The sequence below is a fragment of the Pantherophis guttatus genome, chromosome 17 (assembly GCF_059756535.1).
Source record: "Pantherophis guttatus breed Tessera chromosome 17, ASM5975653v1, whole genome shotgun sequence".
Classification (NCBI taxonomy): Eukaryota; Metazoa; Chordata; class Lepidosauria; order Squamata; family Colubridae; genus Pantherophis; species Pantherophis guttatus.
In genome coordinates, this window is record NC_142079.1 from 13,507,410 (window position 1) to 13,535,395 (window position 27,986).

A 27,986-nucleotide genomic window follows, 5' to 3' on the forward strand; every position below is an offset into this window, starting at 1 on the left:
TCTTCTTTCCATAGAAGGTCTGGAAAAGAGAAGATGGGGAAGAGAAAAAGAGGGGCAGGCATCACGATATTGCCAGGACCATCAAAGCTGGAAGGGGAGGAGTGGAATAATTAAATAACCCAACTCCCACTCCTCCCTCCCCCCCAAAAAATCCAAAGAATATTCCCCTTCCGAGCTTCCACCGTTTTGTAAGTAAACTCCCAAGCCTGACAACCTGACGTCTTTTTCACACATCGGGAGGGCTTTTTCGGTCTTGACACCTCAAGGAAGGGAGGAGGGGGAAGAGAGAGAGAGAAAGACAGAGAGAGAAAGAGGGAATGAAAGAGAGAGAGAGAGAAAGAGAAAGACAGAGGGAGAAAGAGAGAATGAGAAAGACAGAGAAAGAGAGAGACAGAGAAAGACAGAGAAAGAGGGAATGAAAGAGACAGAGAAAGACAGAGAAATAAAGAGGGAATGAAAGAGAGACAGAGAGAGAAAGACAGAGAGATAAAGAGGGAATGAAAGCAAGACAGAGAGAGAAAGAGAGAATGAGAGAGATCGGAGAGTGAGATAAAGACAGAGGGAGAAAGAGGGAATGAAAGAGAGAGAAAGACAGAGGGAGAAAGAGAGAATGAGAAAGACAGAGAGAGAGAAAGACAGAGAAAGAGGGAATGAAAGACAGAGAGAAAGACAGAGAAAGAGGGAATGAAAGAGAGAGAGAAAGACAGAGAAAGAAAGAGGGAATGAAAGAGAGACAGAGAGAGAAAGAGTGAATGAGAGAGAGAGGAGAGAGAGAGAGAAAGACAGAGGGAGAAAGAGGGAATGAAAGAGAGAGAAAGACAGAGAGAGAAAGAGAATGAAAGACAGAGAGAAAGAGAGAGAGAAAGAGAGAGAGAAAGAGAGAATGAAACAGAGAGAAAAGACAGAGAGAGAAAGGCAGAGAGAGAGAAAGACAGACAGAAAGAGAATGAGAGAGGAGAGAGAATGAAAGAGAGAGAAAGGCAGAGAGAGAAAGAGAGAATGGAAGCGAGAGAGGGAAAGACAGAGAGAGAAAGACAGAAAGAGAATAAGAGAGAGGAGAGAGAGAGAATGAAAGCAAGAGAGGGAAAGACAGAGAGAGAAAGAGAGAGAGAATGAGAGAGAGAGAGGAGAGAGAGAGAATAAAACAGAGAGAAAACAGAGAGAGACAGAGAGAGAGAAAGAGAGGAGAGAGAATGGAAGAGAGAGAGAGAGACTGACTGACTGACTCACTGCTTTCCCTCCACATCTCCAAAATCAAGTCTTTAAAATGAAAGGAGAAAAACATACACAGAGAGAGAGAGAGAGGTGACATTTCTCGGCAGGGGGAAATCAAAGAGAAACGAGAGTTGCAACCTTCCCAGAAATAGTGCTCCGAAGGAGTGAAGAGATATTTAAGGAAAGGAACACCCTAGAAACCGCAGCGCCCAAAGGATCTGCGGCGAGGATTCGCGTTAGCAACAAAGGATCATCGGCTCTACTGGCAATGAAATCAATCAAGATGCACGCAATTCCGATGGCCAAGGCAGAGAGTGTCACATTTTGGTCACGGCAAAGGGACATCGGACGCAGGGACTCCGGCCGGCGGTTTTTAAAAGCCGGTTCCAGGAAAGAGACGGACGGTTTTTTGGGGTGGAAGTTATAGACCTCTAACCCTCAAAAAGATGGGGGGGAAAAAACACAAAAATTGTTTTGCAGGTCAAGTCCCAGATTAGAAATTCGAATCTTTTTTTTTTTTTTTTTAAAGAAGTGTACATCAGAAAATAAATCAATGGAAGCATTTGTAGCTCAAGTTTGAACTGTGGGGTTCTTGGTGCTCTCTGAGTTTGATGGTTGTCTTGCAGGCGTTTTGCGACCCAACTGCCAAGGTTCCGACAGATGCCCTAATTAACACATGAGTCCCGAGCCAAGTTTCAAAAGAAATCCAATTATTTATTATGGTCCCCGGGATCATGTGTCGAGGGAATGGCTGACACTCTACAGGAGAAGCGTGTCGGCCTCTACTCAGTGAGGTCTACTCTGCCGCACGTACGTTACGGCTCAACTTTGACCCTGTTTCCCCCCCTCCTCTCAGTCTGCATCATAAACCACATTCTCCAACGAGGCAAAATTCCGGCCATGATTGGCATGAATGAGTTTTTAATGTTTTTAATTTTTAAATGTTTTTTAATAATGATTTTTTAAAATGTATTGTGAGCCGCCCTGAGTCTTCGAAGAGGGGCGGCATATAAATTGAATTAATTAAATTAAAATAAAATAAAATAAAATAAGAGAGGAGCTATCCTATTTGGGTTATCTAGTCTTCTAGTCTTGGCAACTTAGCTATTGAAATTTGATATGGTAAAATTTTAATGTCATCTATCATATATTTTTAGATTGCTATTTTTGTAACTGTTTTATCTTTTTCCCTTTTTCTCTTCTGTTTTGTTTGAAAAGGCCTTTGGGCTATTCAATAAACTATACTATACTAAATAAAATAAAATAACATCATCAGTGATAGAAGGGAGGAGGAGGAGGAGGAGGAGGAGGAGGAGGAGGAGGAGGAGGTGGAGGAGGAGGAGGAGGAGGAGGAGGAGGAGGAGGAGGAGGAGGAGGAGGAGGAGGAGGAGGAGGACTATGAGGGTCCTTGGTGCTCTCTGAACTTGGTGGTTTTCTTGCAGAAATTGCATGACCCAACTAGGTAACAACATCAGTGTAAGGAGGGAAGGGGGAGGAGCAGGAGGAGGACTAAGTCCCCCTCCTCCCCTCCCTTTTATCACTGATGATGTTCCCTAGTTGGATCATGAAACGTCTGCAAGAAAACCACCAAGCTCGGATGGTAGTTTTCTTGCAGACGTTTCATGACCCAACTAGGGAACATCATCAGTGATAAAAGGGAGAGGAGGAGGGGGAGCAGGAGGGGGAGGAGGACTATGGGGGTTGTTGGTGCTCTCTGAAGTTAGTAGTTTTCTTGCAGATGTTTCATGACCCAAGTAGGGCACATCATCAGTGCTAGTACTAGCTGATCAGTGTTAGCACTGATGTTCTGCCCCTGCTCCGGATTCCCAAGGGTTGTGACACACACCAACGGTCCTTATCAAAGTTATAATGTACCAAGAATAAACAAAGTCCGGCAAAGGTTGGCAACCAGCCCAGAAAACAAGATACGATAAGACACTCACTCTCCAAAATGCTCTGTAATAATTACACGTTGTTTCCAGCAAGAAATTACTAACTCCTTTAAATAGGCTAAGGGAGTGGCCAATTAACCCCAAGCCCTACTCTCGAGGAGACCTCCTCCTCCTGAGTAGCCACTCCTGCCTTTTGGCAGCCCTGCGTGCTTGAGCATTGAGGAGAGGCTCCTCCACTTTGCTCTCTCCACTTGAAGGAGCCTCTGGAGGTTCTGAAGGCCCTGGCTGAGTCTCTGCCTCTGGCACCACATCCTCTTCAGCCTCCTCGCTGTCCGACGCGAGCGCCAGCTGTTCAGGCTGCTGGCGCGACCCCACACCAGCCTCCTCGTCATCGAGATCAACCATGATCCGCGCAGGCCGCTGGCGGGCCACAACAACTGATGCTGTTACCTAGTTTGGTCATGAAACATCTGCAAGAAAACTACCAAACTCAGAGAGCTTCAAGGGAAAAAGCCATACATAAAGATGTCCTCACTAAGTCTGAGAACAGTTAAGTTTGATACTCTAAATTGAGAGGTATGAGAGGCTGTTAAGCTAGATATAGCCAAGGTCTCCAATACCTTCAAATGTTGGCTAGATTTATGCTGCACTGATCTGTGATTTCTTTGAGTGATGACACTTTAGCCAATAAACCATGATTGACTGAATACATCCACCGATATATTTAAACTCAAGCCAAGCTTAAACGAGACAAACCACCGGAAGTTTTAAAAGCGACGTGAAAACTCAAGTCATGGTTAGGCTACGCGCAAATTGCCAAATTACCTTGCAAGAGAAATAAATATGCATGCTACTAGCCCCCACCAGCTTCATCTTGGGTGCCTTTTCTCTCCCCAATCTTAAACTGCTTCCCCCCTGCACACATAAAAAAAATTAAATCAGTGCATACCGTATAATAGAATTTGAACCAGATCCAGCTTGTGTTATCAGTTGATTCATTGCAATGACTTTGGATGCAAATTAATCTTTATAACCATTTAACCGGGCTAATGTAAGCATCGTATGTTCATAAACGCACAGTGCAGAGAAAGGATACCTAGGGCAAGGGAGCTACAATATTGTAAATTAATTTTTAAGTACTTCGTCTAATCAGATTGCCAGCGAGTTCTTTTAATTACAAGCATTGTTTACCGAGAGAGAAAGAGAAGCACGTCTCTTGTTTAGTAATGAGCAAAGGAGGGGGGGGGGAACAAAAAACCCTATAACTTTTAGGAAACAGAGGCGCATCTTCTAAACATCACTTTGTTTTTTGTGCAGCTCAGGGTCAAATTACTTATGACATGCACAGAAAACTCAAATCGATCACCCGGGCTGGTAGAACAAACTGAAGGGCAGCTGTCGTTTTGATAAAAAAGGGAATCGGTTTAGCCCGGAACCCACACCGGTAATTCATGAAATGCAACCTCCTTGTGATATCCCAAACAATATCAACACACAGACACACACGCATATGCACACATCAAGAAAGACACACTGAGGTCTAAATAGGATGTTTACATGTCGACTTTACTTTTTCAGAACAAACAGCATTGGGGGAAGAGGGGAAACACCAGTTTTATGTTCACACGTGCAGCTCTAATGTTGACTCAGAGTGATGTTGCTGAAGCTTGACTGTGATGATCCGGGACGAGGCACGAAGGTCCCACATCCAGCTGAGAGTTCAAACTCCCCTTTAATGCTCCAAATTTGCCCCCCAAATGCTCCCACATTCTTGGCATGGCAGCCTCTGGCTGTGCCCAGTCCAGCAAAGCAAAGGAACGGGGAAAAGAGTCCTTGAACCAAAGAACAAACAATGAGTCCATGAAGTCAGGAAGAAGCAAGCTGTCCTGCAAACTCCAAAAGTCTGTACCGGCACACCCAACTCTACCAATTCAGTATTTGTTCCCGACAAATGCCCCTCCCCACAGCGTCTCCTTAAATCTCAGTCCCCAGGTGTGCCTCGTGAAGAGGGATGGGACGCTCTCCTCCTGAATCGTTGAGGCAGCCTGCGCTGTTCCCACCTTCTCTCCACTCTCTGTGCTCAGGGATCAGGAGTGGGGCGGTCCTTGCTCATCGCCTGAGCTCTGTCATTCCTCATGTCCACTGCATGCCCTCTCTTGGTCATCCTGCCCCCTGGTAACAAGCTGTCCCAATCCTGAGGGGCCCTGGGCTGCCTCACCCCACCCCACATTCCTCCGAAGCCAACAAAGCCGCCCCCTAGATCTCCATAGGTTCCAGTTCCGACTTGTCATCCTCCGAAGATTCAGGCTCCGATGGGGGCATGACACTGGCAGTTTTCAGAGGGGTGGACTGCAACTCCCAGAATTCCCCAACCAGATCAGAATTCTGGGAGTTGTACCCCCTCTGAAAGCTGCCAAGCTTGAGAAATGCTGTTTTAGAGGAATGTAGCTCAATTCCACCCACCACCCAGACAGATGGATAGGCTGGTGCGAATTCTCTCTCTCTCTTTTTTTTTCTTTTTGCACTTTCCCCCCTCTGTTTTGTTTTGGGGAGGGCAGGTTGGAATAATAGGAACATTTGGCAGCTGGAATGGGTCGCCGGGCGGGCCAATTTTAGCTCCTTTCTGTCTCACTTTCAAAACATCCCCTGGATTTTATTGGAGAAGTTTTATCCTACTTTTGGGGACATGCAGTGCTAAGATGCTCTCTGGAATTTGGGAGGGGGGTTGCCCCCAAAATACTAGGAGTGACTCTCTGCAGACTGAGCAAACATTTCTCTGCAGAGAAAGGAAACCTGGATGGCATGAATTCTGGATGAGATTCAGTGTCCGCTTCGGATAGTCATATCTGAACATGACATGATATCAGTCAGTTGTGTGCAGAGCAGCCAAAAACGTTAATACAATCCTTGGTTGTATAAACAGAGACATAGAATCAAAAGCATGTGAAGGATTAGTGCTTTATAAAGCTTTAGTGAGACCACACCTGGAATATTGCATTCAATTTTGGTCACCACATTTTTTTAAAAAAAGATGTTGAGACTTTGGAAAAAGTGCAAAGAAGAGCAACTGAGATGATTGAAGGCTTGGAGACTAAAGCATATGAAGAACAGCTGCAGGATTTGGGTTTGGCTAGTCTAGTGAAGAGAAGTACCAGGGGAAACATGATAGCAGTCTTCCAATATTTGAGGGGCTGCCCCAGAGAGGAGGAAGGGGATCAAGCTATTTTCCAAGGTACCCAAAGGTTAGACAAGGAATAATGGATGGAAACTGAACAAGAAGAGATTCAACCTGGAAATAAGGAGGAATTTCCTGACAGTAAGAACAATCAACCGATGGAACAGAAGTTGCCTTCGGAAGTTGTGGGAGCTTCATCCCTGGAGGCTTTCAAGAAGAGACTGGATGGCCATCTGTCAGAAATGGTGTAGAGTCTCCTGCTTGGGCGGGGGGTTGGACTAGATGACCTACAAGGTCCCTTCCACCTCTGTTAATCTGAATCTATCTAAAATGATTAAAGGCCTGGAGGCTAAAACGTATGATGAACGGTTGCAGGAACTGGGCCTGGCTAGTCTAGTGAAGAAAAGGACCAGGGGAGTCCTGATAGCATCTTCCAATATTTGAGGGGCTGCCACAGAGACGAGTGGGTCAAACTATTTTCCAAAGCACCTGAAGGCCAGACAAGGAATCATCGATGGAAACTGATCAAAGAGAGAAGCAATCTAGAATTAAGGAGAAACTTCCTAACAGTGAGGACAATTAACAAGTGGAACAGAAGTTGCCTCCAGAAGTTGTAGATGCTCCATCACTGGATGCTTTTAAGGAGAGACTGGACAGTCCCTTGTCTGAAATGGTAGAGGATCTCCTGCTTGAGCAGGGGTCTGGACTAGAAGACCTCCAAGGTCCCTTCCAGCTCTGATTCTAATATAGTTCAGCTTTATTATAGGTAGTCCTCAAATAACAACCGCAACTGGGGTGGGAACTAAGTGATATGATTGTTAAGGGAGTGTCATCCAAATTGATGTCCTTTTTTTCCCCTTCCCCCTTTTTCCCCTTTCCACCTTGCCTTAAACTAATCCCTGCAGTTGTTAAGTAAATCATGCGGTCATTAAGCGAGTCCACTTTCTCCATTGACTTTGCTTATCAGAAGCCGGCTGAGAAGGCCAGAAACAACAATCATGTGACACACACACACAGACACCCCATGCTGCAACCGTTGTAAATCCACGCCAGTTGCCAAGCGCCTGAATTTTGAACTCATGACCGCAGGGATGAATTTTGAACAGCTGCTAAACGAGCAATCGCAGGACGAGGACTCTCTGTAAGTGTAGCATCTGTGCCACAATCAATTTCTCCCTCACCTGCAGTCAAGGTGGCTGTTGCAATGATGGAACAAATTGCAAGGGACATGGTGGCTCAGTGGCTAAGATGCTGAGCTTGTCAATCGAAAGGTTGGTAGTTCAGCGGTTCGAATCCCTAGTGCCGCGTATCGGGGTGAGCTCCCGTGACTTGTCCCAGCTTCTGCCAATCTAGCAGTTTAAAAGCACGTAAAAAATGCACGTAGAAAAATAGGGACCACTGTTGGTGGGAAGGGAACAGCGTTTCATGAGCCTTTGGCATTGAGTCATGCCGGCCACATGACCACGGAGACGTCTTCGGACAGCGCTGGCTCTTCGGCTTGGAAACGGAGATGAGCACCACGCCCTAGAGTCGGGAACAACTAGCACATATGTGCGAGGGGAACCTTTACCTTTAATGCAGAATTTTTAGACTGAAGCTAAAGCAGATGTTACCTTGCCGTGAAATTAGCTCGCCAACATCTGCATAGTTGTCCTGGTTTCCCCCCCCCCCCACCCTTCTCTCAAGAGAGGAACCAAGATTTATAGCCCGTTTTAAGTGCCAGGGGTTGGTCACAGGTCCTCATTGTTTTATGGACATGGTAATAAACCCATCAGCAAGGATTTAAGCCCTTCCTCTCCCTTGATTGGAGAGGGAGCCTGATGTTATTTATGGCGTGAAGACATTTTAAGGTGGTGAAAGAGAGAGGCGGTGGCAAGAGTACGCTCTTCAACGGCTGCCGAGCAAATATCTTTAGGTAGATGGCGGCCCAGATGTCCTTCAGCCCATAAAGGGGACTTGTGGGACTGTAGAGTCAGAGACACCCCCACAATATCTGGGTCCAGTTTTGAGAACCACATTCCAGACAAATTGGAACGGATCCAAGGAAGGTGAAAAAAAAGGATTGGAGATGTCTCGAAAATGAAATCTTTGAAGCAGAGCCGGATGGATCAAAGTATGTTGAGAAGACTTCAGGGACGGCGTGGCCTGTTTTTCTTTTCCTCTGATAGTTATGAGCCGTCATGTGGGGTCTCTGGTGCTCTTTCTTGCAGGGGTTTCATGACCCAACTAGCTCAACTAGTTGGGTCATGAAATGTCTGAAAAAAAACCACCAAGCTCAGAGAACAACAAGGACCCCACAATCTTAATCATCCCCCCTCCTCCTCTCCACAAACCCCACTTCTAGTACTGATAATGTTCCCTCGTTGGGTCTTGAAACATCTGCAAGGAAACCAGCCAGCTCAGAGAGCAACAAGGACCCTACAGTCCTCCTACTCCTCCTCCTCCTTTCTCCTCCTCCCCACAAACCCCATTCCGTTCTAGCACTGACAATGTTCCCTCGTTGAGTCTTGAAACATCTGCAAAGAAACCACCCAGCTTGGAGCAACAAGAACCCCGCAGTCCTCCTCCTCCTTTCTCCTTCTCCTCCTCCTCCTCCTCCTTTCTCCTCCTCTCCACAAACCCCACTCCATTCTAGCACTGACAATGTTCCCTCGTTGGGTCTTGAAACATCTGCAAAGAAACCACCCAGCTCAGAGCAACAAGGACCCCGCAGTCCTCCTCCTCCTTTCTCCTTCTCCTCCTCCTCCTCCTCCTTTCTCCTCCTCTCCACAAACCCCACTCCGTTCTAGCACTGATAATGTTCCCTCGTTGGGTCTTGAAGCATCTGCAAAGAAACCAGCCAGCTCAGAGAGCAACAAGGACCCCACAGTTTAACCCTGGGCCACAACTATTCTCTTCTCGTGGTGCATGTTTCAGTTCTTTTCTGGGGCTCCTCTTCTCCTTCCAACAAGGCTTGGCATCAGGAAATGTTGCCTCTCCTTCCCTGAATGCCAACATGCTCACCTCGGTGTAGATCAGCAGGAAAACAATCCATAGGGATTTTTGCAAAGCATGGTGAAAATTCACAGAGCAGAAATTCAGCATGTATCATTAAACGTTATTTATGTCGAACATCCATAACAATCCTATCCTATAACAGTGTCCTGGGTGACTTGTCACCACCAGCCTTTGAAAATGTTCCTCCCAAACTTATAAATTATATTAAAGTGCAGGCAATTAGCATTATAATTAGCTTATTCAATAATTACCAGTGTTAACAGATAATGCATCCTCATTATTTCATTAGGAGGAATAATACCTTGCCATAAGGGATTACGCAAGAGACAAGATGCCAGACCTTTAAATTGGGAAAGAAAGTCAACGTTGACCAAAATTAATAATACTTCTTAAAAAAAAAAAAAAAAAAAACTAGGCGAGCCGAGAATATTTTGGAAGAACGGGGAGAGGGTTGAAATCCTGACTCATTCCTCTCCTAAGCGAGAGACGAAAGTTTAAGCCACACTTTTTTGAAGTGACAGCCAAACTGAGGTTGTGCTGAGTAACTTGGTCTGGTTTTGGAAGAAGACATAAATATGTGTTAAAGCCAACTCACCGTCGCAGGTAAAACTGTAATTATGTCATCTTATGCTCCAGAAAGCAGCCCAACCGTTGAAAGGACAATAGAGATGCCCTTTCAACGAGATATATATATATATATATATATATATTAAAAAGGAAGTGGGAGAAAGATAGAGAAATATCAAGCCAATCAACCTTTGTTCAACCTTCTGTCAAGAAGGTGGAGGAAGAAATATAGGTAGGATGCAGCACGGGGCGAAAATAGGCTTGAGAGTTGAAGGTCTCTTAACATGTAAAGTAGAGAAGGACTGTTGGAAATAGATTTGCACGAGGCGCCCCTTTTACCCAAGGGTGGCTAATTTATCTCAAGGCCCAACCAACTCAAAACACCTTCACACCGCAGGGCGAGAGTTCGAGCTGGATGCAAGGAGAAGATTAACAGGTGAATAGAGGTTGGAAGGGATCTTGTCGGCAGGGGTGAAATGCTCCCGGATTGGACCGGATCGCCCGATCAGGTAGCGATTTTTCCCTGTGGTTCGGCGATCCGGTAGCGATCGCCGCCTGGGTGTGGTTTTTTTACCTTCTGCGCATGTAGAACGTGCACTTCCGAACCGGTAAGAAAGGTATGTAGATTTCACCCCTGCTTGTAGATCATCTAGCCCAGTGTTTCTCAACCTTGGTAGCTTGAAGATGGGTGGACTTCAACTCCCAGAATCCCCCAGCCAGCACTGCTGGGATTCTGGGAGTTGAAGTCCACCCATCTTCAAGCTTCCAAGGTTGAGAAACACTGATCTAGCCCAACCCAAATGGCAGAATCCAATCTCTTCTTGAAAGATTCGTGACGCAGCTGGAAACGGTTGGGGAAGAGAGACCAAGGTAACATGGCAACAGGGGTGTCCATGTGGGGAGGGGAGGGGGGGTCAGGAAAATTAAGAGGGGGTCATAACTATGTGACGAAGCCCCACTCTTTTGATCTGGGAGAGAAAGAGGTAGGGCTTTGATGGTAGGGTTGTGGTTACTGGATTGACTTTTTTGCCCCCTTTTGAGGTCCCTGATCACAAGATGCTAAGACAGAGAACATCTCTTCCCTTATGGCTCCATCAACCGTGGGAACCAACCAACCTTCCTTCCTTCCTTCCTCCCTCCCTCCCTTCCTCCATCTCGTTTCTCTTCCTTCTTTTTTCCAACCTATCTCTCCTTCCTTCCTCCCTCATTTCCCTTCCTCCATCCCTCCTTCCTCTCTTTCTTTTCTTTCAGTCTGTTTCTTTCCCTCTCTTCCTCCCTCCCTCCCTCTCTTCCTCCCTCCCTCCCACTGCCCTCTTTCTTTCTTTTTCTTTCTCTTTCTCTCCCTCCCTTCCACTGTTCTCCTTCCTTCCTTGTTTGTCTTTCTTTTTTCTTTCTCTTTCCCTTTCTTTCCCTCTCTCCCTCCCTCCCATGCCCTTTCTTTCCTTTCTTTCTCTTTCTTTCTTTCTCTCCCTCCCACTGCTCTCCTCCTTTTCTTTTTTCTTTCTTTCTTTCTTTCTTTCTCTCCCTCCCTCCCACTGCCCTCCTCTTCTTTTTTCTTTCTTTCTTTGTCTTTCTTTCTCTCCCTCCCACTGCTCTCCTTTCCTTCCTTCCTTTCTTTTTTCTTTCTTTTTTCTTTTTTCCCCATCTGCCATCGCTTCCTAACTACCTCCTTAATCTTGTCGATAGATCCCTTTCCCCAATGACATCCTTGTCAGTCTGTCCAGCTTTTTTTTTCCCCTCCTTTTTAAAAGGGGATAAATTTACCCCCGTTAAGTACTAAGTGGTACAGAATTAGAGATAGGAAATCAATTAGCCTTTCTTGCTCTAATTATCTCACTATTAACTCTGAATTCACAGCCACGGGCATCAGTGGCACTCGGCTCAGAATTGGGGTAACAGACCAGGACTCCGTGCTTAAACAATGTTTAAATCTGACTCAAGCACTCGGCTCACCGCAGGAGGGATTCTGCCTGTTCCTTCTTCAAGGGGCAAGTGTGGCTTTTTTTTTTTTTTTTTTTGTCTTTGTAGTTTTCTTTTCTTTTCTTTTCTTTTTTCCCGTCCAGGGTGCAAATCCAACCACCAGAGGTGGGTTTCAGCAGGTTCTGACCAATTCTGGAGAACCGGTAGCAGAAATTTTGAGTAGTTCGGAGAACCGGTAGTAAAAATTCTGACTGGCCCCCCACCCCCCATCTTTTCTCTGCCTCCCAAGTCCCAGCTGATCAGGAGGAAATGGGGATTTTGCAGTATCCTTCCCCTGGATTGGGGTGGGAATGGAGATTTTACAGTATCCTTCCCCTGCCACGCCCAACAAGCCACGCCCACAGAACAGGTAGTAAAAATATTTGAAACCCACCACTGCTCCAGTTCGCTCTCAGTGTTTTATCACCCAGGCAGCAACATTTCCCAAGCAAAGCCGCTCTTTCCCAACTCTATCATCTCCCAATCATGAAATATATCAAATCCAATTTGGGTTCCGATTGATTTTTATTATACATATATGCATACGTGCACACACAAAAACTATTTTCGACCTGGTGAAGGAATATTGATCAGCGAGAGCCACATGTCAGCCAACTGTGCTCTGAGACCAAGCGTGACAAATTGAAGATGATAATTAAAAAGGAAGAAAATGAAACACCCGGACGAAGTGGGTTTTCTGGGGGGCCCCCCCTCCGCTGTTTGTAGAAACTTGTAGAACTAGATCTGTTTGCAGAAAGAAAACATGAAATTTGCCCCGTAGATTACCAATAGGATTCTCCCATGGCCTCAGTTGTTTGGTGGTCAGCGTCTAAAAACAGTATTTCTCAGTCATGGCAATTTTAAAATGGGTGGATTTCAACTCCCAGAATTCCCTAGCTATGTACTTTAAGATGGGTGGATTTCAATTCCCAGAATTCCCTAGCTATGTACTTTAAGATGGGTGAATTTCAATTCCCAGAATTCCCTAGCTACATACTTTAAGATGGGTGGATTTCAACTCCCAGAATTCCCTAGCTATGTACTTTAAGATGGGTGGATTTCAATTCCCAGAATTCCCTAGCCACATACTTTTAGATGGGTGAACTTCAACTCCCAGAATTCCCTAGCTACATACTTTAAGATGGGTGGACTTCAACTCCCAGAATTCCCTAACTATGTACTTTAAGATGGGTGGATTTCAATTCCCAGAATTCCCTAGCCACATACTTTTAGATGGGTGGACTTCAACTCCCAGAATTCCCTAGCTACATACTTTAAGATGGGTGGACTTCAACTCCCAGAATTCCCTAACTATGTACTTTAAGATGGGTGGATTTCAATTCCCAGAATTCCCTAGCCACATACTTTTAGATGGGTGAACTTCAACTCCCAGAATTCCCCAGCCACGTTCTTTAAGATCCGAGTATTTCAACTCCCACAATTCCTTAGCCAGCATAGAATAGCTGGCCGGGGAATTCTGGGAATTGAAGTCCACCCATCTCCAAGCTGCCATGGTTGAGAAACCCTGCTCTAAAGCAAGAATGTGCAGGGTGCATCTCTTGGAAATACCACTCATGCAGAACATCTAACGTCGAAAGACTCCACGCAAAACGGCTGACGATGCCACTTGGCAATGGCCAAGCCACACAACAGAGAGGCACAGGGAATATTTCCATCCATGTGAGCAGGCAAAGAACAACGCCCACAGCTTCGTTTTTTTCACCATGGTAGCAGCTACCCACATCCGAGGAGGCGGAAAGCAATGGTCAGAGGAAGAATGATGATTGTGGGTTGGAAAGTGGGGCACTGAGGGAAGGGAAGGGAAGGGAAGGGAAGGGAGGGAGGGAGGAAGGAAGGAAGAGCAAGCAAGGAAGGAAGAGCTAAGAAGGAAGGAAGGGGCAATGCAAGCAAGCAAGCAAGGAAGGAAGGAAGGGGGAATGCATGCAAGCAAGGAAGGGCAAGGAAGGGCAAGGAAGGAAGGAAGGAAGGAAGGAAGGAAGGAAGGAAGGGAGGGAGGGAGGGAGGGAGGGAGGGAGGGCTAAGAAGGAAGAAAGGGCTAGGAAGGAAGGAAGGAAGGAAGGAAGGAAGGAAGGAAGGAAGGAAGGAAGGAAGGAAGGAAGGGAAGGAAGGAAAGTCCCTTGATGACCCATTTGAAGAGAGGCTCAGCCAAGCTGGAAAAGATTGGCACTTTGATCCACTTCCCAGGAGATCTGAATGTCAAATGTCCAAGGAAGGAAGGAAGGGAGCAAGCAAGCAAGGCTCACAACAACTCTGTAGGGTAGTCGAGGCTCAGAATCAGCCTTTGGCCCGAGATTGTCCTGCAAAGCTTTGCAGTTGGACGAAGACTCGCATCAACACTTTGCAGAGTCCTTGGTGCTGTCTGAGCTTGGTGGGGGGTTTTTTTGGCAGACATTTTGTTACCCAACTAAGTAACATCATCAGCCCCAGTACTGTAGTACCGATGATGTTACTACCTGGGTAATGAAACTTCTGCAAGAAAACCTCCAAACTCAGAGAACACCAAAGACCCCCCGAGTCCTTCTCCGAGTCCTTCCTTCTCCTTTTCCTCCTCCACTCTACAAACCCCACTCCCTTCTAGCACTGATGATGTTACCTAGTTGGGTATTGAAATGTCTGCAAAAAAAAAAACCCAACCAAACTCAAAGACCACCAAGGACCCCTTGTTTCAATCCTGAGTTGTAATTATTCTCTTTTGTTGGCATCAACGCTTTCCTGGATCAAGACAGATGTGATCTCCCAACTATCCCATCTCTCATTTAGAGCCCCCCAGATGTATTAAATCAGATGCAACTCACTTAATTGCCTAGCTTAGCAACAGAGATTTTGATCCCATTTGTGGTCATAAATCAAGGACTGCCTTGTATTGAATTTTTTGGTGGTTTTTTTTTTCTTTCCCCCTCTTTAAGAATTCTCTCACGCGTACGGTGAACTTCAGTGGGAAAATTAAGACTTATCCACTTAACCTCTCCGAGGGGCCTCCCTCCCCATCATCCACGGCCCCCCACCTGGCTGAGATGACAAGCGAGTAAGTGCCCCCATTTGCCTTGCTGCATTACCCAGGGAGAGTTTGATTAAAACCCACCTACTCTCTCTCTCTCGAGAAAGAGAAAAATGTAATTTGCGACTCGCGATCTGTGAATTTTGCCACGATGTTTTATGATGAGGAGAGTTCCTCGTGTGACACTTAAGATTACTTCTCTTTCTGTATGTGCAAAAGAGCCAGTAACACACAGAGAGACATGATTTTATCAAGTAAGCCGAGAGAGAGTCCTCCGAAGACTTCGTTTTACGTTTTTTTTTTTTAAAAAAAGGAATAAATAAATGAGGCGTATACATTTGAGAAAGCCAGAGAAGGGCCTATGCGTGTTAACACATCTTATTAAACCGCCGCTTGCTTTAACCATGGCTTGTTGCAAAGAGTCCGAATTCACACATGGCATTGCACTGCACTGTAACCAATGTAGAATTGCTGCACCGAAACCAGAGAGTTGGTTGGGAGTTCGCAAGGGTTCGGGAGAACCTCTAGCTAAGATTCTGTGCGGTTCGGAGAACCTCCAAATCCCACTCCTGGCTGGCCCTGCCCACCCCACCCCACCCCTCCCAGGAGTCCCCATGCGGCTCATTTTGGATGCAGGTAAGTGCAGGGCATGCCCAGAGGCTTGGGGAGGGTGAAAAACAGGCCTACCAAAAGTTCGGGAAGGCCAGAAACGGGCCCATTTCCAGCCTCCAGGGGGCCTCCGGAGCCTGGGAAGGCCATTTTTGCCCTCCTGGAGGCTTAAGAAAAGCCTCTGGAGCCCGGGGAGGGCAAAAACACACAGACCCCGCTGTGGTGCAGGAGGCCAACTAGGCCACGCCCACCATGCCCATGTCCACCTAGCAACCGGGCAGACATCCCCTTGCTAAAATTTTTGAAGGCCACCCCTGGAGAAGGGGTGTTAACACGTCTTGCTAAACCACCGCTTGCTTTAAACCATGGCTTGTTACAAAAGGTCTGAATTCACACACGGCACTGCACCGTAACCAATCTAGAACTGCTGCACCGAAACATCACACCAAATCCGCCCCTCCAAATAAATATCATGGACACTTGGGGTACACAGAAAACAAATCCCCTTTTTCCTGACAATCAGATTTGCCAATCCTTGGTCCGATTGGGGGGTGGGTGGGGGACTCACTTAAACAACACGGTCTCGATGCAGATCCAAAAGCAGATGATACGAAGAGGCAGAGAAATTAAATCACAGTGGATTTTTTTTTTTCCCTCCGTAGCAAAAAAAGAAGCCGTTGCTTGACAAGAGAACCAGTTTCCCCACTTGGTTTCCCTCTGAAAGGCCTGCCCGGTTGATTTTTTTTCTTTCTTCCCCATATGGAGAAAAAGCCATTAGCCCTTAAAAGAATTTGATTAAAGTAGCAAAATGCTCACTCACCAGCCAACGTGGCCTTCCCCGATTTTCATTACTTTAAAGACAGAGACGAGAAAACTGTCAACATTGATCAAGGGAGTTCAGCTATGGTAATTCCTTACCAGAAAAAGAAAAGAAAAGAAAAGAAAAGAAAAGAAAAGAAAAGAAAAGAAAAGAAAAGAAAAGGGAAGGGAAGGGAAGGGAAGGGAAGGGAAGGGAAGGGAAGGGAAGGGAAGGGAAGGGAAGGGAAGGGGAAGCGGAAGGGGAAGGGGAAGGGGAAGAAAAAGAAAAAGAAAAAGAAAAAGAAAAAGAAAAAGAAAAAGAAAAAGACCAGCCTTCTGAGCTTAGCAGAGCCCTTTAACTCCACCCAGGGATTAGGAAAGAAGGCACAAAACCGAAGGATTCGGTTACACAGAATGGGACTTTTTGGCTCCTCCAGGTTTTTGCCTCTGCGTTATTAGCCACAAACTTTTCTCCTCGGCTGGCCCTCCCCCAGCCTTTTGCCCTGGCACATCGGCCACGGCCCCTCCGTGCCCAGTGCCACCAAAGAAAACCAAAATTAAAACCAAAAAAAAAAAAGTTTTTATCAGTGTTGACTTCTACTCCATGTAAAACCAATGTAAAAGGGGAGATCCTTTTGGTCAATTTTTGGAGTTTAAAGGGCCTGTACTGGTAATAGTTTGGAGAACCGGCAAATACCACCTCTGGCTGGCCGCAGAGTGGGGTGGGACTGGACAAAGAGGACCGCTTACCTATACCAATCATGGCTAACCTTTTCCTGACCGAGTGCCCAAAGTGCATGTGTGCATGAATGCATGTGCAATGCATGCGCCCCATCCCCCCCATGCATGCACACACCCCACACATGCCCTGCCCCCCCCATGCATGCATGGCAGACCAGCTGGCCGGTGGAAGGCTGATATGCATGTGCGGTGAAGCTGAACTGGGGCGATGGCTCGCGTGCCCACAGAGAGGGAGCTGTGTACCACCTCTGGCACACGTGCCATCAGTTTGCCATCACAGACCCTATACTAAGGCACAGACTGAAATTCTTACCTTCGGAGCCCAGCCTATTGGTCTGGTTGGCTTAACCATGGCTTATTAAATAAGCCCAAGTTATGACCATCCTCAAATAGGTGGATGGTTATCAGATTTGGGCTGGTCCAACAGACTAAGCTCCGAACAAGCTAACAACATCTCTGTTTATAGGATTGAATTGGCTAGTCCAGTGAAGAGAAGGACCAGGGGAGACAGGATAGCAGAGAGGAGGAGATCAAGCTATTCTCCAAAACACCTGAAGGCCAGACAAGGAATAATGGATGGAAACTGATCAAGGAGAGATTCAACCTAGAAATAAGGAGGAATTTTCTGACAGTGAGAACAATCAACCGATGGAACAGGAGTTGCCTTCAGAAGTTGTGGGAGCTTCATCACTGGAGGCTTTCAAGAAGAGACTGGACTGCCATCTGTCAGAAATGGTGGAGAGTCTCCTGCTTAGACTAGATGACCTCCAAGATACCTTCCAACTCTGTTAATCTGTTAGAATTAACCATCCCTCATCTCTCTCCTTTCTTTAATCAAACCAGCTTTATCTTGGTTGATTTAATAACCTTGTAAGGTAGGCTAAAGAGACAGCACTGAAGCAAAGCATCCCACTGAGTTTGCAACTAAAGCAGGCTCTTCTTGATCTGAAATCTAGATCCATCTAGATTTTTCAATGAATCTAAATCTAGGTGTCTCTTTCCCTCCCCCCAGAGATCTAAAAAAAATCTCCTCGCTCGGCTCTCGAAAAACCAGCATATTTTTTCCCCAGAGATGGAACTCCAGCTCACCCAAAAAAAATTATCTCTCTCTTGCAGCATCTTGCCAAGCAATGAAGCAACCATATATTTTTTTTCTCACCTCTCTTTTAGAACAGATCCTAAAAATAAAAGTCCCATTTTGCAATCTAATGAACCTTTCTGCAACTAATGAAGACTATTCAATTGCTTTTGTGAAAGTGGTGCGAGTTATGCGGTTGTAAGCCGGGAGGTTGCAGATTGCTTAGAGACGCCCATGAGGGGGTGGAAAAACGTTGCAAATATATTCATAAATAAAAGCTTAAGTATCCAGAAACGCAAACAACCAATCCTTCTCCGAATGACGGCAGCTGATCAAAACTCGAGCTCATCAGAACCTTGAACACCGATAAAGAGAAAAAGGACAGAAAAAAGATTCCATGTTGACCGACCAATCCTAGGATAGAAGGAAGAGCCTTTACTTCACGATATGAAATCAGTTGCCCGCAGGATCTCAAGATGTTATCCGGAGATGAACTTCCCCTGTCCCACCTCTGCGTGAACCTTGGAAACAAACAAGGTCAGACCAGAGACGCCCTAACAGCCAGTAGATAATTCCACCACAGCTGTGCGCTCAGCATCGCTCAAAACATTGGGTTGATTCCCAGTGGACAATTGTAGAAGGAAGAGGACATGTGATATCCAATGTGGCTCTAGAGTCAGGGATCTCAGCTCCTTGGACACCAAGGAGGTGATGAAAAGCCATGCAATGGACCTCCGTAGGACGGCAAAAACCATCTAGAAGCTTTATGGTTGCTCTATTCTAGATCAGCCTTCTTCCAGATGCATGGACCTTCATGCCAAACAGATCTAAGGGTATGATCGGTTCCTACCAGCTGCGCTTAGCTGACCTTGGTTGATCCCTATAAAAGCCGAACAGTAGAGAACCTGGTTAGTCCATAGCTGGGACACCATGCAAGTAGTCTCAGGGAAACTGAGAAGAAGGCAGTGGAGAATGATTTATATATTATGGCCAAGGACACCAGAAATGACCAGAAGTCACACTTTACCTTCAATCCATCAATCAGAATAGAGCTGGAAGAGGTCTTCTAGGCCAACCCTTTGCTCAAGCAGGAGACCCTAGGAGACCTCCCTATAGAAGAGAGAGGGACGAGGCCTCATAAACCTGGAATAATTGCTCTACACTCAACCCACGGTCCTCTCCTCAGGTCCTGGCCCATGTCAGACTGTCAGCTCATGAAGCTCAGATAGGTGAGATGCAGCCATGACACTGAGTCATCGTCCCCCCACGGGGGTGGGAGGGAGCCAGCAGCCCATTCCCTCCTGATAAGCAGGAAGGATAACCTTCACCTTCAAGACTTCTCTTCATCAAGGACTTCTTAGTGTTTTCAGACTGTCAGTCCCATTCCGGGTATTTCACAACCCCTCCAGCAGAAGGTTTAAAAAGAAAAAAAAACCTTCCTTACGGACTGAATGGGGAAATTTTTCCATGTTAAAGAGTCTCTCAGAAGCCATTCTTGGATTTTGCCTTTACAGATTAATAGAGTTGGAAGGGACCTTATAGGTCATCTAGTCCAACCCCCACTCAAGCAGGAGACCCTACACCATTTCTGACAAATGGCAGTCCAGTCTCTTCTTGAAAGTCTCCAGTGATAAAGCTCCCACAACTTCTGAAGGCAACTTCTGTTCCATGGGTTGATTGCTCTCACTGTCAGGAAATTTCTCCTTATTTCTAGGTTGAATCTCTCCTTGATCAGTTTCCATCCATTATTATTCCTTGTCTGACCTTCAGATGCTTTGGAGAATAGCTTGACCCCCTTCCTCCTCTCTGTGGCAGCCCCTCAAATAACGAAAGACGGCTATCCTGTCTGCCCTGGTCCTTCTCTTCACTAGACTAGCCAGGCCCAGTTCCTGCAACCGTTCTTCATATGTTTTAGCCTCCAGTCCCCTCATCATCTTGGTTACAGATTGACAGAGTCGGAAGGGGCCTTGTAGGTCATCTAGTCCAACCCCCCGCCCAAGCAGGAGACCCTACACCATTTCTGACAGATGGCAGCCCAGCCTCTTCTTGAAAACCTCCAGTGATGAAGCTCTCACAACTTCCAAAGGCAACTTCTGTTCCACTGGTTGATTGTTCTCGCTGCCTTGAAGAAGAATTGACTTACGGTAGATCAAAACATATCAGTAACTCCAATATAGACAGATTAGGGAGGTTTGGGGGCTTTTTAAAGCCAGGCCATAAAGATTTAATTAGTTAACCAAATAATAAGAGAATTGGCACAATTCTCTCGCGATGGCAAGGAACTCAAAAGCTAGCTTCTTACCCCGATTCCAACGTCCATCCTGCACTGGAACAATCAGCTTGCATCTCCTACCACCTTGGAAGCCAACATCTAAGAACCTTATTCAGCAGCCATGAGAGAGGTGACGCCAAGGCCCAGGGCAAAATTGAGCAGATCTTAGCAATGTTCTAGCCAAGAAATGTTTAGGGAGACGCAGAGATCTAAAACAACTCGGGAAGCCAAGCTATCACGTCGGTAGCTTCTGTACCTCCTCCCGACATGCGTTTTCGAGCGCTCCATCATGTCTGTAAACCTCTTGGAGGTCTACTTTTTCTCATGTCATCCCGTCGTGGTTACAGCACGTGATTTATTCATCTTCATCTTCCAAGCATCATGGATGAAGGAATATTTTAACACATGTGTGCCGAGAAACATACGGGCAGTCCTCGGCTTACAACCACAATGGAGTCCAAACTTTTTGTTGCTAAGCGCGACGTCTGTTAAGTGAGCTTTGCCCCATTTTACGACCTTTTTTTGCTGCTGTTGTTAAGAAGCGAATCACTGAAATTGTTCTGTGAGAACAATTAACCGATGGAACAGACGTTGCCTTCGGAAGTTGTGGGAGCTTCATCACTGGAGGCTTTCAAGAAGAGATTGGACTGCCATCTGTCAGAAAGGGTGTAGGGTCTCCTGCTTGGGTCGGGGGTTGGACTAGATGACCTACAAGGCCCCTTCCAACTCTGTTCATCTGGCAATCTTTTAAATTAATAACCTGGCTGATAAGTGAATCTTGGCTTCCCCGTGGATTTTACTCATCAGGTCGCAAAAGGAGACTATGTGGCCTCAGGACAATTCAACCATCATAAATACGAGTCAGCTGCCGAGCCTCTGAATTTTGATTACATGACCACGGGGGATGGCGCAACGGTCGTAAGTGTGAGAAAAGATCACAAGTTGCTATTTTCAGCACCATCGTAACTTCAAACAGTCACTAAACAAACTGTTGTAAGTCGGGGACTACGCGTACCTGGGTCATCCTGGTGGCAGTTATTTTTGACTGGACCGAGGAATATCTAAACAGTTATATTGCTTATTTGTAGCCTATGACTTTCATTATGTGTGGTACCTTATGATTCTTGACGAACGTATCTTTTCTTTTATGTACGCCGAGAGTGTGTGCACCAAAGACAAATTCCTTGTGTGTCCAATCACACTTGGCCAATCAAGAATTCTATTCTATTCTATTAGACTGACCTGCCTAGTCTGTGATACTGCCCCCTGGCCTCGGTTTTTCCCTTCTGCAAAATGGGAGAGCAAGCTGTTGAAAGTGAGCGGGTCTTACAGCCAAGCCAACAAGGCCAGGCCAAAACGGTCTTGGATTGCAAAACCCCAACGGATGACACTGCTTGTGCCTCCTTCTGCGCCCACGTTCCATGCCTCCTGCAAACGTGAATTCCTCAGCATGAAAAGAATGCAACTTAAAAGGATTGCTTTAAAAAAAAACCCAACGAAAAACCTTCCTTTTTCATGGCCAGCAGCCGAACACAAAAGCAGACTTTTCTCCCGCCTGCCCCCCCGCACCCCCACAACGCCAGAGCTTGCCAACAAGAACAACAGGCCAGGTTACTCGAGAGAGAGAGTGCTTCACCTGGTGAATTGCTACCCTGCAAATCAAGCAGCGACTTTGCGGGAGGTAGGATCGAGCTCCTGGATCAACCACAATCGCTCCTGGGGAAAGAAAGGGGAAGTCTGGCTAATTTAAAGTTCCTGCGATTTGCAACTACGCCATGGTGGAATGTCAAATATCATTTAGCATAGGGTGATTACAGCGAAAGGCGTCCCGCCTGAAGAAAATAACACTTTTAACTAGAAGACAAGAGAAGAAGGAGGATGGATGGAAGGAAGGAGGGAAGAGGAGGAAGAGAAGGAAAAGAAGGGAAGGGAAGGAGGAAAGGAGGAGGAGGGAGGGAGGAAAGAAGGAAGGAAAAGAAGGAAGGGAATGAAGGAAGGGTAGGGGGAAAGGAAGAGGAGGAAGAGGAGGGAAGGGAAGGAGGAAGGAAGGAAGGGGAAAAGGAAATAAGGAAAACAAGGAAGGGGAAAAGGAAGGGAAGGGGGAAGGGAAGATGAGGAGGAGGGAAGGAAGGAAGGAAGAGGAGGAAGAGAAGGAAGGAAAAGAAGAGAAGGGAAGGAGGAAGGGAGGAGGAGGGAAGGAGGAAAGAAGGAAGGGAATGAAGGAAGGGAAGGGGGAAAGGAAGAGGAGGAAGAGGAGGGAAGGGAAGGAGGAAGGAAGGAAGGGGAGAAGGAAGGGAATAAGGAAAACAAGGAAGGGAAAAAGGAAGGGAAGGGGAAGAGAAGAGAAGAGGAGGAGGAGGGAAGGAAAGGGAAGGAAAGGAAAAGAAGGAAGGGAAGGGGGAAGGGAAGAGGAGGAGGAAAAAAGGAAGGAAAGGAGGAAGGAACGAACGAACGAAGGGGAGGAGGAGGAGGAGGAAAATGAGAAAGAAGAAGAAAACAACTTGAAGCTTAAGTGACCAACTTCGCAGCCTTACCTCCACCGAAGACGGCCAGCAGCAGCACCAGCACCAGCCCCGAAGGGCGCAGGCTTGGGCTTCGCCTGGTCCCGGCCGGGGCAGCAACCATGGTGCCTCCTCCTCCTCCTCCTCCTCCTCCTCCTCTTCCCCAGCGCCAGCGGGGCTCCATCCCGATCCTCCCCAGACCTCCGGCGCCGCTTCTCAAGCCCTGCGCCCCCAGTTCGGGAGGGGCAAAGGGGAGCCGCGATCCCCGCGCGGGCAAGGGGGCCGCGGAGCGCGATGGCAAGCTCGCTGCCTGCCCAGCCTCTCGGGGACCCCGGCGGGGCACCGTCCCCAGGAGTTCTCCTCCGAGACGGGCCGGGGGCTCCCCAAAAAGACCGAAGTGCCGGCGACGGGGGCGGCGGGCAGGGCGCCAGCAGGAGAGAAGTCAGGTGGGCGTCGCATCACCTCGGCTCTCGCCAGCAGCTGGTTTGGGGGGTGGGGTGGGGGGGGTTGGGGAGGGGGGGAGAAAAATCGGGGAGGGGGGGGAGAGCCTCTTTTCCTCCCGGGAAGGCAGAAGGAGGGACGGGCAAAAAAAAAGGGGGGGGAGTTTTCCCAGGCAGACAGACAAACAGACAGCCCCCCCTTCCTGCTTTTATGTTCCAAAAAACAGAAACCCCCCCCCTCCCCAAGCCTGGCACGCGCAGGGTTGCGCCTTGGCACACTCTTCCCCCTCGGAGAAATTGCACGGAAGCTTCGCAACCCCGCTCTGAGTAATGGGGGGGGGGAGTGGATATTCTCGGGCTCAGGGAGGGAGGGAGGGAGGGAGGGAAGGGGCCGAGCTTAAGAGGGGCGCGGGGGGCGCTCAGCCTCCCTTCCGGCTGCTGCGCCCGGGCGCCAGGGCTGGTCCCCTCTTCGCGGCGGCGGCGGCGGCGGCGGCATCGTCTTCCATGCCGGTCCCATCGCCAGCCAGGCGCGCCCCCGCGCGCGCACGGGAAGAAGGAGGGGAAGGGAGGTGGGCAGGGCCGGTGTCGGTGGAAGGAGGAAGGAGGGAGGGGTGGGGGGTGGGAAAGAGTCGGAACCCAAGAAGCTTAAATCTCGGTGGGCTCGCAAGAAAAAGGCGGCCCGAAGAAGTGATGGGAGAAGGAAGAGAGGAAGAAGAGAAAAGCGGGGCGGGGGGGTGAAGTGGGGGAGGAAGAGAAGCGCCCGGTTTCTTTTCCTGGCGCAAACTCTGTGCTCAAGCCGGAATGGGGGGGGGAGGCGAGGAGGAGGAGGAGGAGGAAGAGCGGCGATTGACAAACTCTGCCAGCCAATCCCTTGGGGGGAGGGGGGGTGAAGGATGGAGAGAGGGGCAGCTTGCCTTAGGGAGAGAGAGAAAGAGAGAGAGAGAGAGAGAGAGGAGGGGAAAGGAGGGGGGACCCCGGGGGGACCCCTGCTCGCCTGCCTTTCACTCTCTCTCTCTCTCTCTCTCTCTCTCTCTCTCTCTCTCTCTCTCTTTCTTTCTTTCTTTCTCCTGTGTACCCGATTTCCCCTCGCTGCATTTTTGTTTTTTAATTCTTTCTTTTTTTTACAAAAGGCAAAAAGTGGCCGGAATTATGAAATGGAAACGGGAGGGGTGAGGGTGGGAGAAATGGAAGAGTTTGCTTCCTTTTTAGGGTTCGCGCTGCGTGGGCCGTGGGGTACAAGAATGTACGGGGTGGGGGGGACGAGGATGGTTAGAGAGAGCGGCCTCTGCACCGGCCCGGCGTTGCTCCTGGGGGCTAAGCCACGACTTGATTAATGAGGGTTTGTTGCAAGAACTGGCTGGGTTTGTAGCCCCCAGACTGAGCTATAAATCACGGTTTTGCAACCTGCTGGACTTCCCCACCTTCTGAGCCGCAAACGGGCAACCTATAATAATTTTGGCTGGGCACCACTGCCTCGGTCGGTCCACTCACGTCTTGTTATAAACCATGGCTTGCCAGGTTCACTTGTGGGCACTAACCCAGAAGAGACCCCGTTGTTTTATCCCGCTACTGGGATGGATTGTCTGTTGGAACTGTGTGAACTGTGCCTGTTATGGCTTAAACTGTGGCTTGGTTGGGGAAGCCAGGATGCAAACAAACTGTGTTTTAGCAGCGGGAATGAACTGGATGAAAAACGGCAGATTTGGTTTCTAAGAAAATTTAAGAGCGAGGAATTTTAACTCCCCCGTATCCACGTGGATGGATTCGTGCAGGCTTGGACTCCGAACAGATGCTTCGTTGTGCAAAGAATCAAAACGATGAAATAAGCAAAAGTCATAAGAAGGTGCCGTAGAGCACGCGCAGAGTGCCTTTCCTTCAGCACGGAGGGAGCCAAGAGGTTGGATGCCCACATTTTAAAAGTGACTGGTGTATAAAAATAAGGAACAAAGAGGAAGATTAGAATGCTGAACATGATGGAAACAAAATACTTTTAAGATGGAAATCACTCTGCCCTGGTACACATTGATATAGATATATGTCATATTAATTTTTGTATTAATTTATTTCCCATGAACGAACCTCCAGAAAGATGCGTATTATCTCTTGGCCCTTGAATTGTCTCTTTATCGACATGTTATCTTAAACTGGGGCCAAATTAATATATACCCTTTTAATTGTTTTTTAATGTTTGTATTGTATGTTTTTATCTGGCTGTACACCGCCCTGAGTCTTTCGAGAGAAGGTGCGGTATATAAATTTGAAATAAAATAATAAATAAATAAATAAATAAATGAGAAGATGGGCCTGTACTGGTAATAGTTTGGAGAACCGGCAAATACCACCTCTGGCTGGCCCCAGAGTGGGGTGGGAATGGGAATTTTGCAATATCCTTCCCCCAGGAGTGGGGAGGGAATGGGGATTTTGCAGTATCCTTCCCCTGGAGTGGGGTGGGAATGGGGATTTTGCAGTATCCTTCTGGAGTGGCGGGGGAATGGAGATTTTGCAGTATCCTTCCCCTGGAGTGAGGTAGGAATGGAGATTTTGCAGTACCCTCCCCCTGGAGTGGGGTGGGAATGGAGATTTTGCAGTATCCTTCCCCTGGAGTGGGGTGGGAATGGGGATTTTGCAGTATCCTTCCCCTGGAGTGGGGAGGGAATGGGGATTTTGCAGTATCCTTCCCCTGGAGTGGGGTAGGAATGGAGATTTTGCAATATCCTTCCCCTGGAGTGAGGAGGGAATGGGGATTTTGCAGTATCCTTCCCCCAGGAGTGGGGAGGGAATGGGGATTTTGCAGTATCCTTCCCCTGGAGTGGGGAGGGAATGGGGATTTTGCAGTATCCTTCCCCCAGGAGTGGGGAGGGAAAGGGGATTTTGCAGTATCCTTCCCCTGGAGTGGGATGGGAATGGGGATTTTGCAGTATCCTTCCCCTGGAGTGGGATGGGAATGGGGATTTTGCAGTATCCTTCCCCTGGAGTTGGGTGGGAAGGGGGATTTTGCAGTATTTTTCCCCTGGAGTGGGGTGGGAATGGGGATTTTGCAGTATCCTTCCCCTGGAGTAGGTTGGGAATGGAGATTTTGCAGTATCCTTCCCTTCCCTGCCACGCCCACCAACAAACACCCACCAAGTCACACCCACAGAACCGGTAGTAAAAAACTTTGAATTCCACCCCTGTTAGAGGGCATTAAAATTTCATAGACCTCCCACTCCCAAGCGGAATCAGTGGATCTATTTAGGGAGGGCTCATTAAGAGCAGATAAACTGCTTGGGGGGGGGTCTCCCACTCCATCCGCAGAACCCGTTATATGACTAAGAAGGTGAGAACCAGAAGGTCTTTGTCTCCGAAGCAGAGAAGGGAGGTGATCCCAAGATTGGGCTAACTCTTTAGGCAGGAAAAGGACTTGGGCAAGGCAGGAGAAATATGACACCTGGGAAGTCAAGGGAAGAATCTTAAATTTGGTTGAAAGAATTTGTAGGAAATTTTGGGGGGTGATGGAAGCGTTTGGACGATTGTGGTCCAGCAGAGAAAATTATCTGATGTTTCACTTGGTAACTTTGGCTGACATCTTCAGTCATCTACAGGCAACTGAACAAAATCTTTAGCCAAGCTGGTTTTTGATAGGTGCAGGTTGGTGGGCTCACCTCTGATTGGTTCTTTGTCCGACCGTTGGCCAAATCTAAGCCAAAATCTTTAAAAGTCTTAGCTTAGCTTCAAAAGGAAACCTTCCCTGCAGGTTTAATTCAATCCTGACTGAAGAGATCCCATCCATAACATTTTTTTGGGCTGGAAAAATGTCTGGCATTGACTTTTTTTTATTCAGGCTGGATGGATTGACTGGATTTTTAAAGCCGCCCAATTGGAAAGAATTCTGGGCAGCTTCCATATAGTTCAGATACGTCACTGAAAAATATTTCAGGTCTGTTACTCTAACAAAAAGGAATAAGAGAAGATATACAAGATACTTCAGTACAAGCCTGCATTCAACTTTATTTTAATTTATTAGATTGTTATCCTATCTTCACCCAGATGACTTTGATGGCTAAGGCAGGACTAGAACTCACTGTCTCCTGGGGATTAGCCCAAAGTCACCCACCCAATTTTCCTTGTCTAAGGCAGGACTAGAACTCACCGTCTCCTAGTGATTGGCCCTAGGTCACCCACCCAACTTTCCTTGTCTAAGGCAGGACTAGAACTCACCGTCTCCTAGTGATTGGTCCAAAGTCACCCACCCAATTTTCCTTGTCTAAGGCAGGACTAGAACTCACCGTCTCCTTGAGATTGGTCCAAAGTCACCCACCCAACTTTCCTTGTCTAAGGCAGGACTAGAACTCACCGTCTCCTAGTGATTGGCCCAAAGTCACCCACCCAATTTTCCTTGTCTAAGGCAGGACTAGAACTCACCGTCTCCTTGAGATTGGTCCAAAGTCACCCACCCAACTTTCCTTGTCTAAGGCAGGACTAGAACTCACCGTCTCCTAGTGATTGGTCCAAAGTCACCCACCCAACTTTCCTTGTCTAAGGCAGGACTAGAACTCACCGTCTCCTAGTGATTGGTCCAAAGTCACCCACCCAATTTTCCTTGTCTAAGGCAGGACTAGAACTCACCGTCTCCTTGAGATTGGTCCAAAGTCACCCACCCAACTTTCCTTGTCTAAGGCAGGACTAGAACTCACCGTCTCCTTGAGATTGGTCCAAAGTCACCCACCCAACTTTCCTTGTCTAA

General features: G+C 47.5%; 1 protein-coding gene and 1 long non-coding RNA gene across 3 annotated transcripts in view; both read right to left on the reverse strand.

The window, feature by feature from the left end:
- The window catches only part of LOC117676073 (transmembrane protein 132B), a 254,719-nt gene extending 231,417 nt beyond the window's left edge, over nt 1-23,302 (reverse strand). Inside the window, exon 1 of one of the 2 annotated variants that reach the window (XM_087880054.1) lies at nt 22,857-23,302. In XM_087880054.1, the coding sequence (XP_087736180.1) occupies nt 22,857-23,007 (151 nt within the window). In that variant the 5' untranslated portion in view covers nt 23,008-23,302. Of the gene's footprint in view, nt 1-16,253; nt 16,431-22,856 lie in introns of those variants that run through there. The other variant, XM_087880055.1, reaches the window with a different exon arrangement.
- Nucleotides 4,653-7,833, reverse strand: LOC148111679 (uncharacterized). The gene is made up of 2 exons (XR_015730242.1): nt 7,464-7,833; nt 4,653-4,939 (listed from the first exon to the last, which is right to left on the reverse strand). It is a non-coding gene; the product is annotated as an uncharacterized LOC148111679 (long non-coding RNA).
- Nucleotides 23,303-27,986: the final 4,684 nt, after the last annotated feature.